The 12,591-nt window shown below is 37.4% G+C and overlaps 2 protein-coding genes and 1 pseudogene across 2 annotated transcripts; 1 reads left to right on the top strand and 2 right to left on the bottom strand.

Annotated features, from left to right (window-relative positions):
* The first annotated feature begins 539 nt into the window (after nt 1-539).
* On the top strand, nt 540-639 carry LOC113339120 (annotated as a pseudogene).
* A 3,067-nt stretch (nt 640-3,706) lies between these two features.
* On the bottom strand, nt 3,707-6,597 carry LOC113338706. The gene is made up of 8 exons (XM_026584080.1): nt 6,574-6,597; nt 6,404-6,493; nt 6,175-6,293; nt 5,193-5,238; nt 5,024-5,096; nt 4,639-4,871; nt 3,867-4,305; nt 3,707-3,769 (listed from the first exon to the last, which is right to left on the bottom strand). Exons 2-6 carry the CDS (start codon nt 6,411-6,413, stop codon nt 4,799-4,801), a joined length of 321 nt encoding a protein of 106 aa, XP_026439865.1. The 5' UTR covers nt 6,414-6,493; nt 6,574-6,597; the 3' UTR covers nt 3,707-3,769; nt 3,867-4,305; nt 4,639-4,798.
* A 1,825-nt stretch (nt 6,598-8,422) lies between these two features.
* LOC113338705 (protein ELC-like) lies at nt 8,423-10,561 on the bottom strand. Its single transcript, XM_026584079.1, has 2 exons — nt 10,298-10,561; nt 8,423-10,126 (listed from the first exon to the last, which is right to left on the bottom strand). The coding sequence occupies exon 2, from the start codon at nt 10,084-10,086 to the stop codon at nt 8,875-8,877; it is 1,212 nt and encodes a 403-aa protein (XP_026439864.1). The 5' UTR covers nt 10,087-10,126; nt 10,298-10,561; the 3' UTR covers nt 8,423-8,874.
* Nucleotides 10,562-12,591: the final 2,030 nt, after the last annotated feature.

Raw genomic sequence — 12,591 nt, 5'->3', positions numbered from 1 at the left:
TCTGGCTGATTCTGAAACTGAGCTAGTCCTGAAGGATTCTTAGTATAGCCAAAACCTGGGGGAGCATTAGAATTACTAAACTGACCTTGACTTTGGCCCTTAGACCATGAAAGGTTCGGATGGTTTCTCCAACCAGGATTATAGGTTTCTGAACAATCTTTTGACGGTTATCAAATCTAGTGTTATTATAAAGAGCATTGGCCTGCTCTTCAATATTCAGGACTTACCAAAAAGGCTCCACTCTACCACTAGTCTGGCCCACTTCTAAGGCTTCTAACCTTTTTGCTATAGCAGCAATTTTGGCATCTGATTCATAGTCTCCTTCTACCCTATTAACGTTTCCTCTACTTAAAAGAATTGTTTTCTGGGGTGCCCTACTATTTTCCCATTGTTGGGTTTTTTCGGCGATTTCATTAAAAAATTCCATCGCCGCATCAACAGTTTGGTTTTCAAATCCACCAGTGCATAGAGACTCAACCATGGTCGTTGTGGAATAATCTAAACCTTCATAAAGGATCCGAACTAGCCTAACCTTTTCTAAACCATGATGAGGACACTGGGATAATAAATCATTGAACCTTTCCAAATACCTATATAAATATTCTCCCTCTTGTTGTGAAAATGTGCATATTTGCGTCCTAATAGACGATGTTTTGTGCATAGGGAAAAACTTATTGAAAAAGGCAGATGTAAGTTGTTCATATGTCTCAATTGACTCGGAGTCCAAACTATACAGCCACGACTTGGTCGTATCTTTCAGGGAAAATGGGAATACCCTAAGTTTCAAAGCATCATCATCTAAGCCTCTAATTCTTAGAGTACTACAAATTTCCTCAAAATCCCTAACATGGTAATAAGGGTTTTCATTTTCTTTCCCTAAAAAGATTGGGATCATCTGTAAGGTCCCAGGTTTCAGTTCATAGGGTGCCTCCGTTTCAGCTATCTTAATACACGAAGGACGACTAGTCCTAGTTGGATTCAACAAAGCTTTCAAAGTTGCAATTTCTGGCGCTATCAGAGTAACAAGGATTCTCTCCCCAGTCAAAGGACGTCCAAAAACAGACTCTTCAAAAGTCGGACTTTCTAGATTAAGGTAATCGAGGCGCTTCGAACTACTAGGTTTCTCTTTAACAAATCTACCTAGTGCGTCTCTGTTACGTTCAGGCATACAATAGAATTTTCTAAATTGGAAGGGTAAGCAAACACAGATCAAAGCCGACTCAACCAAATCAAACCTATTGATTTCTAGCAAACAAAAAGCATGATGGCTCCACTTAGATTGTTTCTAGACCATCTTTTAATCCTTCGAACGGGAATTCGTTACGATTTAAGCAAACCCCTCTGGAATCAATCCGAGTTAACGTAAGTTGAATAGAGACGAGGGAAGCTCGGTGGAGATTTGATACCCAAGGCCTCACCGCTATTACAAGGCGGCGGAGTCACGCATTCAACTTACAGAAACTGTCAAGAACTTCGAAGTATGCTTAAAAGAGTAACCAATATTTTTCGAATGACTTTCCTGTGAAGCTCGTTACCCTATCGGTCTCGTTCTAGTCAAAATTTTAGGCTTAGGTTCGCGTAGGTTACGTGTTCCTAAAGCGGGCAAGAAGAGAACGATGATAAAATCCGAACCCTTATCTTGTATGGTCAGGCCTTGCCCTTTACTAGAAAAATAAATGTCTGTATTCAGTCCTCAACATATATGCATACGAAAGAGTCCAGTAACTCGCTGACAGGGGATTCGCGAGTGTTTAGAATCTTACCTCCCGTTCCAGACGGAGGATGAATCGGTTGTAGTTGACTCGGGCCACTGACTCCGATGTCTAGTGTACGAACCCAAGGTGCAGAGACAATATCGTAATTGTCCTCCTTCTCTGCAAACAGTTTATATTTAAAGTACCCTTCCGTAGGGTAATTAAAAAATAATGTCCCAAAGTCCCAAAGTCCAAAAGTCCAAAAAATAAAGAAAAATTACAAAAATAATAAACCCTAATACAATTTTTTTTTTCTAAAAGAAAATAAACAAACCCTAAACTAAAATTGTCTAAAATAAAATTGTCTTCTTTTCTGTTCTTTTTGCTTTAATCTTTAGCTCCAAGTCTTTATGAAATCACCAAACTCTTTGGCTCAATTTTCTTTATGATCCAGAACCTGTAGACACAAGATAAATACCCAAAAACATAAAAAATGACAAAATAAATAAAAAATAAATAAAATAAAATAAATCTAAAACCCTAAAAACAAGTCCGCGTCGGTGGCGCCAAAAATTGATGTGATTTGTAGATAGTGGTAAAAGTGGTTCGATTCTCAGGCTTATGAAGGATATTAATTAGACTTAAATTCTAATATTAAAATAGAAAACTCACTAAAAATTATAGCAAACTCAATCAAAGTTGATATCAATATTAAAAGAACATTGAGGCTAAGATTCCACTTTTTTCCAAGTTTAAGGTGATTTAATCCAATCTTTGTATTCATGCAATTTTCTTGTTCAATTTGATTCTCACTATTGCAACAAGTAGATTTTCAAAAGCAATAATTGTAAATACCAAGCGTGAAGCATCAAGAGTCTATAAACTAAGCATACTCCATCAAAATAGATCACAATCACTCAAATAAAAATCATATTCAATAATAGTCTAAGCAAATAATCATAATAATAATTGCAATAAATTAAATTAAATAGATTGTACCGCTTTTTGTTGGAAAAATAGCTTCCTCTATCGCCTCAGCAATGGGATTTAGCTCCTCATATCAAAAACAGGTTCAAAATAATAAATCATGGCTCAAAAGGTGGTTTTATTGAAGAGAATATATAAAACAGCAGATCTTCAACGGTGTATAGATGTTACAGAAGTCACCGTTACAGTTGATGTTGCAATACTGAAGATATACGTTACTAATCAACTGTTACAGGATCAGAAATTTAAGACCCTAGAATATGACTGTTCTGCACAGCTTAATGCTCTTCAGCTGTTAAACAACGACACTGTTCTGCGACTGTTTCTCGTGCGTCAATGTTCTTTGCGTTCTTCCTCTTCAGCAGCAGCAGCAGCAGCAGAAGCAGAAACAGAGTTTGATAAAACTCTGATTTCTTCTTCTCTAGCTCTCCTCAGGTCCCCAAACTCTTGACACCCCTTATATATGACCCAAACCATCTATTTATATCAAAAATACCGATTAAATATCTCCCAAATCTTCCAAAATCTTTTTCCTTCTCTTCACGGCAAAGTTGCGGCAATCTCTTGTTTTAGAATTTCTACGCGTTTCTGAGCTTTCCTTTTTATTCTAAACTCTTCCTTAGATAGATACAAATCTTTGGGAAGGTTTACAACACTTTAATCTTTCTGAAATTCCCTAAAACAGGTCACACACGTGACTTTTCATATTTTCTGTTGTGATAAAAATCCGTCGATTGAGCCCAGTCTAATCGATTTCAACACCCATATCAGACTCCTAGACCCATAAGGAGTCTATCCTATGAAAATCAAAGGTTTAATCGACCTCAAACTCTTCCAAATCAAGAACCCTAAAATCTGTTCTTCACTGCACCTACTTTCCCGCCAAAACTTGGTTTTTGAAATGTTGAAGATGGTTGCCCCTTATCCAGGGTAGGGGTGCGATTAACAGCTGTCTGGAAATGGGATGCCCCTTAGTAATTAGGTTACCCCTTATCCAAAGTGAGGGTCCAAATAGCAAATGTCCTCCGGGTGCTTTCCGGCAACTTTTCGAACCAATTTTTCCAAAAATGTTTATTGGCCAAAAATACCTACAAATAAATAAAACACCATAATAAGTACAAAAATGAGCCCTAACAATATATAGAATCGAGACAAATCGGACACAAAAATGTGTCTATCATATACCCGGTTCCTTCGCCAGCAGCAAAACGTTCCTTATAGCCCATATTTCAGCAACATTACTATTGTTCCTGTATATGTGCTTCGCATAGCAAGCCTGAAAAACTCCGTTGTCGCCTCGAATAACACCACCAATGCCAGCAAAATGATGTTCATTTGAAGCGCCATCACAATTAATCTTGAAGTAGCCATCTCTTGGATGTACCCAAGGAACGACAACATTAAAAACATTGACTCCTTCCTTTTCCAAGTAGCCACCTGCTTGTAGAAATAATGGAAGGCTGTACAAACCATTATTCAAGCAGCTAATCCGGTTGCAACGTTCAAAGCAATGAAGGATCTAGAAAAGCCATTCTGCAGTTACACTGAGAAATAATCGAAGAACCTCATCATGTCCCCACTCCTATACCCTACTCCAATAAAAATAATAGACAGTGCATGGTTTCTGCAAAGAATATGTTTGTCAGAATATGGCTTAAAAAATACGCATTCTGATCCATTAACATAACAATCATCGAGCAACTTATCCGAAACATGCTTTCAAAACATAAAAGAAACATGCTCTTAACAAATTGAGGAAAAACCAAAACAATACAGCTATTGGAATATGATTCAAGCGGAAACTCAATTGTAGGCAAAAAATAAGCTTATAGTAGCCTACTAGCCTGTGTAAGGAACTAATGAAGGCACTGCAAACCCAAGTAAGCTAAAAACAACGGTAATATGAATCAATAAATGCACTTATTATAAACAGCAGTATATGGAACACGGTAAATACCTAAGAAAGATATAAGGGCTTGTAGATGACTGATAACCCAACATTTGTAACTGCGTAATGAAATACACACAGCTGCAGGTGCAGAGGGTGAAAGAGTAGGAGTAACATCATCGGAATTTGCTAACCCACAAAACCCCCAATTGGTTCATTTGGGATCAAATTAAAATGTTTCTGCCTCACCTGCATTCCCTCTTACCGCTATTCTTAACCTCTCAGTATTCAAGTCATCAAAGCTGAAAAGATCCAGCAATACCAATTCAGATTAATGAGAACATTTTTTTGTTTTTTTTTGTTACCGATAGTAGTACTTGTGTTGCAATTGGGATAATTGAGATAAGTAATATAACCTTGTCAAAAGTAAATCAACTTAGGTAGAGCAACTTACATTATCTTCTTCTCAACATCATTACATTTGTCAGGGAAAATAATCGCAAACCCGACATTTACCAGAGCGAACCCTGGCAAAATAGGTAAACTTTTTGCTCACATTAGCTAGCGAAAGAGAACATATCCAGCTTTAGATACGTAAGTAATTAAATTGGGATCTTACTAACCTTTCAAAGGCAGCATCTGAGTTATGTGTAGAGGAAAGTTAAGAAGCTGGCCATGGTTGGGAAGACAAAAGGGAAAGAAAAGGTTTTCAGTACTTCTGCCAGTCAATGTTGATACTAAGGGGTTCTTCGAGAGACAATTGCACAGTTAATCTCTCTTTTTAATGGATTCTAATGGCTGGCTGAGACGCAGGAGTAAAAAAACCTAGAATTTGCTAAACTCAAAACCCCCAATTTGGAGAACCCTAAGTTGAAACAATCTTCCGAATCTTAAAAGAAACCATAAAACGAAATAAATACAACAAAGCAAGATATCGTATAAGAAACTGAGAAATTAAGGTTCAAAAAATCTTGTTGAAGTGTTCTCAGAGAAGAGGGGAAGAGAGAGTGCTTTCAGAAAAAAACGACTAATATCGTAATGAGCGTTCACCCATATCGACTAACTTGATATTACCTAAAGTTTCCCAGCCGTCCAATGGAAAAACCAATCCGGAGCTTCCCGATCACAGGATAGGGGTCCCCATTGAATGACGTCCGTCTGATAGCTTTTGCTATCATGACACAAAGGCCATGTCTTTTCATAACAATGATGTATGCATGGACAAGTTGATGAAGCTAAATAACCTTACAAATTATGGAGACGTACAGGTAAAGTATAAAAAGCTGCGTTACAGCAAGACTTTATTCGACCCTTGATGAAAAGGGTGAGATACCTAGAGTTAGCCTGTGGCTTCACAAGGTGAGAAGGAGACTAGATTGTCAAGGCATGGGAATGTAGGCTACCATTGATCATATGGTTTGGTTTAGCCATTGCAAGTTAAGGCTAAAATCGGTAACAATCTTCCTCGGAGCTGAAGCAAAAATCAGGGAGATACCATCGAAGTGGAGTGCCAAATTCTTAAAAGAAAGTTAATGGGGATGAACAGTAGACTTTAATGATTATGAAATGGCAAAAGAACATTCTGAACATTTTACTGTGACTTACCATTTCAAACCCATATTTTGCGTCAATGAACAACATCACTGCGTCTGCATACGTTGCAGCATCAATCATGCCATTCATATTATCGGGACACTCCACAAACTGTATCCGTCTCCAGTTACCTAGCAACAACAAAAAATTGAATCAATGGGATAGATTACACGATGTATGTCTACCACTGGTTTACTACCACTACGTAGAGAAAGAAAATAAAAGTGAAGGCTAAATATACCTGATCCCATTATAATGGTTCTCCTACTTTGGCATGATTTTTTGCAGTATAATACTTGATTAAAGAACCAATCAACAAAGATTTCCCAACCTAGAACACAAAAACAAACCCAAATGTTAAAGACCAGAAGGGGTGAAATTCCCCCGACATTGTAATTTATGTCAACGTACCAGTGATACCACCTACCAGCCTAAATCCATACTAACATGCTCTGCGATGTTGAACCTAAGCAAAAAGAGGATGTTGAAACCAGTAGGTGACCAGGCGCATATAGGCCATCGTCCTGTGGTCAGCACAACATGGTACCTGTTCCCACAGACCAGCCAAACATGACCAGCAATAGCGCAAGGCAGTAGATAATTACAGCCACCTGTCTTTCTACCCTTATTTCTTCATTACAGGCACACAATTTACTACACTATTGTAGTCAATGTTCCAGCAGAAATTGGATACTTGTGGAACAATATCGTATTCAGCTGTTATCCATCTAATGCGTGGTGACTTTAGTTGCTATTCCTCCTATACAACAGTCGGAAAAGCTATCACAAAATTCTTTGCAGAAAAACAAATTCAACAGACACCTATAAAGAAATGTTAGCGGATTGTTCAAGTCTTCAAGACACTTAAAAGAAGTAGAGATATTATCTTACCTGATCTAGAATTTTAATTTTCCACTAATGACTACTTCTGCAAGTACTTCCAACTACTTAACTTTGGTCTATCGTTTAACATTTAATACTTGGTTCAGGGTTCACAATCAGAATGCTCCTAGCTTAAAAGAGGGACACAATCAGAATTTTCCACTAATACTTGGTCAAAGCATCAGACTACTAGATCACAATCAGAATGCTCCTAGCTTAAAAGAGGTACACCAGAGTGCTCATACGTCAAAGAGGTCACTGGCAACCTTTGTACTACCACAGTAATATAAATTTGTCAGGAAAAATTAACTTGAACAATTCACGAATTAAAAGACATGAAGTCTGTCATGCAGTCTTCTCTCCAATAAGATTACTATAACTTCAATATGAAAGTATATCATACGAGGATAACGGGTGACACGAGACGTGCATAAAGTTTAAGCTAAAAAATTGCTAGATGCAAAAAACCCTAAAGCATCCTAACAAAAAAATCTGAGAAGTTTATGTGCTTCTCCATTCAAATATAGGTTTTTTGAATCCCTAAAAAGAAAGGTATTATCAATACGATTTAAAAAGAAAGTAAAAACTCCCACATTTCTAATTTCACAAGTTAGGATCTCTCTGCAGGGAGTTAAAGTTCAAGTGACTATTCAAAATTAAGCAAGTATCCAGTTTTCACTATGAAACTCTATAATGATACTCTGACTAACCTCGCAGAAAAAAAAAAAAAAAACAGTAAGACGTATTAATGAATACAACCACATCATAAGGTATGTAAATGATATGTCAAGCCGCTGATCAAAAAAATAAAATATGTCATGACAAAAAAAAAATGACAATCAAAGTCAACAACATAATGCATTCAAATCACAGGTTCCACAACCAAGAATTATAATTCCAAATACTGGGTTAAGATATAAAAAAATGTATAAGTAGCAAGATACGTAAAACAAAATAGAGAATGTGAACATCATACAATAGGAGTTTAACTTTAAAAATATTTCAAACGCTTTGGCGATCAACAGTTGTAGTTCCACATAGCGGGTTCAGATGTAAGATTTAACATGCCCAAGGGACAGATGAAGTGCGTATAAGGTGCATCAAAACATGAGCATGGTAGCTCTACTTTCGATGAAGGTCTCCCCCCCACTCTAGGCAATAGGCATAAAAATAGCTATACTTCTTCAATTGATAAATAACATAAAGATAAAACCTCAAATAGGGGTATTCTCCTCATAGCAAACTCTAGGAAAGAGAGATCCTGTATATAGTGAAGTATAACTGGATACGCACTTTAAAAATGTAACAGAATAGCTACATTCCATCGAGTTTCTCACACATAGTTCCAGAACTGATGTATAACTCCACAAAGATGGGGTGAGATGTAAAATCAACAACATAATAGCATTCACAATTAATAATTCTCACTCATATGCCATTAAAATCACTAGGTGCCATTCATAGCACAAAATTACTGATAAAGAACACGTGCTCAGTATCAGATTATTATCTATTGGACCCATTATGTTGATCACCCAATGAAGATTGAGAAAAAAGTTCTAAAATCATGTACAAGAAAGCACTAACAAGTCTCACAACTGACCTGATACTGCAGATTCTTCGAGATAATTTTTTAAAGGGGCAAAAACTCATGACAGTAAAAGTAATAATTGCCATATCTGTCTAGCAATACAACTGTAGGTCCCCTGCAACTCAAAGATATCGTGAAAGCTCACAACTGCTGTAACTGGCGGTTCACAAACCATTCAAACTTCATACTCAACCACTCTCTGTCTTCCTTCAATCCATTTCTTCAACAAATACCAGCTATCACATAGCATATTGTGAATGTGATGCTCTAGATGTCATGTTAGCAACCTGAGCTTGCATCTGTGCAGCTCTAACCTTAGAAGCTGTAGCACGATGAAAGAATTGCTCACGAGATAAAGCTCTAACATTCTTCAGATACTGATCAAATGCTATAGACCCTTCTTGAAAAGCCTTATCCAATGAGTAAATCACATCTTCAATAGCTAAATCTGCTGCTGTGCAACCAAGCATTTGTTTCGATAGAGCATCAACAGGTTCAAAAACTTCATCAACATTCAAATTCCCTTTATCATTGTTCACTTTGACTTCATTCTCTTTTACCCAACCCTCCAAAACATCAGTATTCATTAAAACCATTTGTAACTGTTGTTCTAATCCTTCTTTCTCTTGTTGCATTTCTCTCACCCCTTTTGATAACTGTTCCTCTCTCTGTCTCAACATACCTTGTGCATTAAACAGTCCTTCCATTTCAACTTCTCTGTTTTCCCTCAATTTGGCTATATCTCCATGTAGACTCTCCAACAACTTATGAATAGCATTCTTCTTATAAATCTCAACTGGATCATCAGTCTGCTGAGGCCGATGATTCATATTCTGAGAAGGGGAGACTCCATAAGGCGATTGATCATAAGCCCCCCTAGGTGGAATTGCAGGTCTACCCGAATTGGATTGAATCCTCATACTCTCGGTATTAGGGTTTTGCCGTGCAGGTTGTTGGCGAGTAAACAACGGTGGATCAAGACCAAAAAGCCCACTAAGTTCTTTAATGACATCACAAAGAGTAGAACTAGGGTAAATCCAAGACTGTAACAGGGGCGTGGACACCACACCGGAGGGATTAACATAAGCATGAGGTCTTTTAATGATCATATCACGAGTAGGATTAACATAAATACAAGGTGGATGACGAGGATAAGTTTCCATCAACCAAATCACAATAGGTATATTGTAAGTAACATTCATATAAATCATTGGAATTGTACCTTCTGCTTGTAACAGATTCACTGTTCTACCATCTGTATGATTAAATACTGCTGTTTTGGGTAGTAGAGATGGATACGATTCCATCAAAGATACCAGGTGTTGACGGATTAACCATTTTGAATCTTCTGTGTATTGTAAAGCTGATGGACCTCGTTGGGATAAGACGGTGGATAGGAATTGTTGTGTGAATTGAGTTGATTGATGCGGTGGTGGTGGTGGTGGAACCATTCTTGTAGCGGAAGAGGTGTAGATCGGAGTTGGACAAACCCTATAGAGAGAGGATAGAGAAAAATCAAATTAATATTAAAAACCTACAAAAATCAATTAATATCACCAAAATCTCTTCTTACCTAGCAGATCCCTTAAATTTCAACTGAAATCAACAAAAAGAAGATGAAGATATTGCATGGATTTGCTCGAGTATGGGAAGATTACTCACCGAATCACTATTGCTGCTCGAGAAGGAGAAGGTATACTGAGAAGATGTTCCAAGGAATTGAATATGTGGAAGAAGAAACCAACTGCGCATATATTTTCTTCTGTGTTTGTAGTTGGAGAAGAGGAGACTGGATCGAAAAAAAAGAAAGAAAAACAAAGTAAGAAAGCTAGGTTTTATGCGAGGGGTATCGAGATCCAATGTCCAGTGATATATCTCAACGGCTCTGGACAGCTTAGGTTCGGAGGTGTAGTCGAACCATTCTTCGCTTGATTGTATTTGATATCGTAGAGGCGGTGGTACTTGGGCGTTTAGAATGTGGACTCAAGAGGCGCGTGGACTTACGTAGCCCGTTAACAATATATACTACGCGCTTGTTTTATACACCGAAATAAGTTGGACAGGTGTGTCAATTATAAAAATACCTTTAACACCTCAATTTCATCCAGGATCCAATCTTTTTTCAATTTGCAAACCCTAAGAGCAGTTCCTATGGCAATGGTCAAACCCATTCTTTTGTTCAGCCAGGTGGATGGCCAAATTAGGTTTTCCACTATGATAAAGCACTGAGCGTTAGATCAATAGGCGTGCGATCTAGGTAAAAACGCTGACACCCACAGATCGAACTCTGGCGTTCGAAGGAATGACTCTGGCGTCAGAAGAACCAACTCGGCGTCACAAGGTATATCGCCGGCGTTTTTGTTTCTAACGCCAATGGGTAGTTTTTAAAATTTCGAATTTCACTTTTTCCCTCTATAAATTACCACCATCTTCGAACAATTCACTCACACCACAATTCACTTGAATTTTCTCTTCTAAAAATGGCTGAAAAGGCGATCACACTTTTTTGCGATGCAAAACTTGAAGCTGTTGTTTTTAAGATATGTGGGAGTTTTAAAAAGATTGAAAACTGTAAAAAGGAAGTGCAAGTTTTAGAAGTTGCTCCAAGAAAATGTTCCGCTAAAAGGCAAAGAAGAGCTCCAATTTTGAAAGTTAACAACAAAAAATTCAAAAACAAAGGTGAAACTGTCAAAGAGCGTGTTGAATGGAAAATACGTCAAATGAAGATAAACAGGAGGTCAAAACTTGTACTTGATTTTTATTGAAGTTTTTATTATTGTCTAAGTTTATATCTTGTAAAAGAATTGGTGGTAATATCAATGAATGAAAATGTTTATATTTTAAAATCGATTTCCACTTCAGATTAAGTGAAATTTATTACAACTTATTAAACTTGCAAATAACATCAAACTGCATTTTAATAAATCACAACAAAAACATCAAACTACAACAAATCCAACAACATTCTCTCTGTAAAGTTCATAGCATTCAAAATGCCTAAACTCTCTCCCGCTTTCTTCGGTAAACTTGGTCTGAGCGATGATTTCTAGTTCTTCGTTGGATAATCCAGAATTGCTACGATGAACCATCCACAATACTTCCATATAATGTTTGACTTCATTAGTGATGAACGCAATTCTTAGTTCTAGGATCTTACTGTTTCTTATGGCTTCGTTCCGCGATGCTACAAAATGTCCTAATACTCTTTCCCAGAAATTGTCATTGTTCATTGGTCTCGCCATACGATGTAACCAACATCGAACAAGAGCAACATCTTCTTTCATTGTAAATTCCGGCAGCGGCATTCAAGTGCAGTAACGATGTGCTTGAGATGGACCATCTTTTAGAATTCTGAAACACGCTTCGTAACGAAAAGGCTTACCGTGAGCTTCCTCCCAATTATCAAGAGTTGTTTGGATCACTTCATCTTCAGTTACACAGCTTAACATTTCTCGATCAATTTATATTACCAGAGCAAGAAATGGCTGGACTGCAAGCCTAACAGAATGAAAACGAGCACGCAATCGACGAGCATCTCGGTTTCCTGGGTTTCCCGTCAATGAGACGAACATTGAAAAAACGTTCTCCCAAAAAGAATTGTCATGAGAAATAACAACACCAGTGATTACCCTATGAAAGAAATATGCGTTGCATAGAGTTATATCCGCTTCTTGAGTAAACTTGGGACCACGATTTCTAACAGACATTTCTGCAAAGGAGGAGAGATGTAGGAAAAAAGAATAAGAATAAGATGTGATTTTGGAGATGGGAGGAATGAAATTTACAGGTCGACAAAGAAAAGTTTGCCGTTGGAAATAGAAATTTATCCGTTGGAGTTTGTAGTAAAATCGCCCGCGACTTTCCTTTGAGCGCCCGTTTGAATTACCAACGCCTAATTTCTATTATAAATACATCACTAGTTTTTATTCTAAACCAAACCAACCGATTTCTTTCTC

Source organism: Papaver somniferum, unplaced genomic scaffold (assembly GCF_003573695.1).
Source record: "Papaver somniferum cultivar HN1 unplaced genomic scaffold, ASM357369v1 unplaced-scaffold_19, whole genome shotgun sequence".
In the NCBI taxonomy this organism is placed as follows: Eukaryota; Viridiplantae; Streptophyta; class Magnoliopsida; order Ranunculales; family Papaveraceae; genus Papaver; species Papaver somniferum.
The sequence above is the reverse complement of the archived record's forward strand: the minus strand, read 5'-3'. Positions and strand labels throughout refer to the sequence as shown.

Bases quoted from the DNA above. Each gene is read 5' to 3' on its own strand.
- LOC113338705 (XM_026584079.1), bottom strand. From the start codon at position 10,086: ATGGTTCCACCACCACCACCACCGCATCAATCAACTCAATTCACACAA.
- LOC113338706 (XM_026584080.1), bottom strand. The intron at 5,097-5,192 runs GTTAGTAAGATC...CTATTTTGCCAG, and splicing joins TCAGATGCTGCCTTTGAAAG to GGTTCGCTCTGGTAAATGTC. The intron at 4,872-5,023 runs GTAAGTTGCTCT...GGATCTTTTCAG, and splicing joins GATGTTGAGAAGAAGATAAT to CTTTGATGACTTGAATACTG.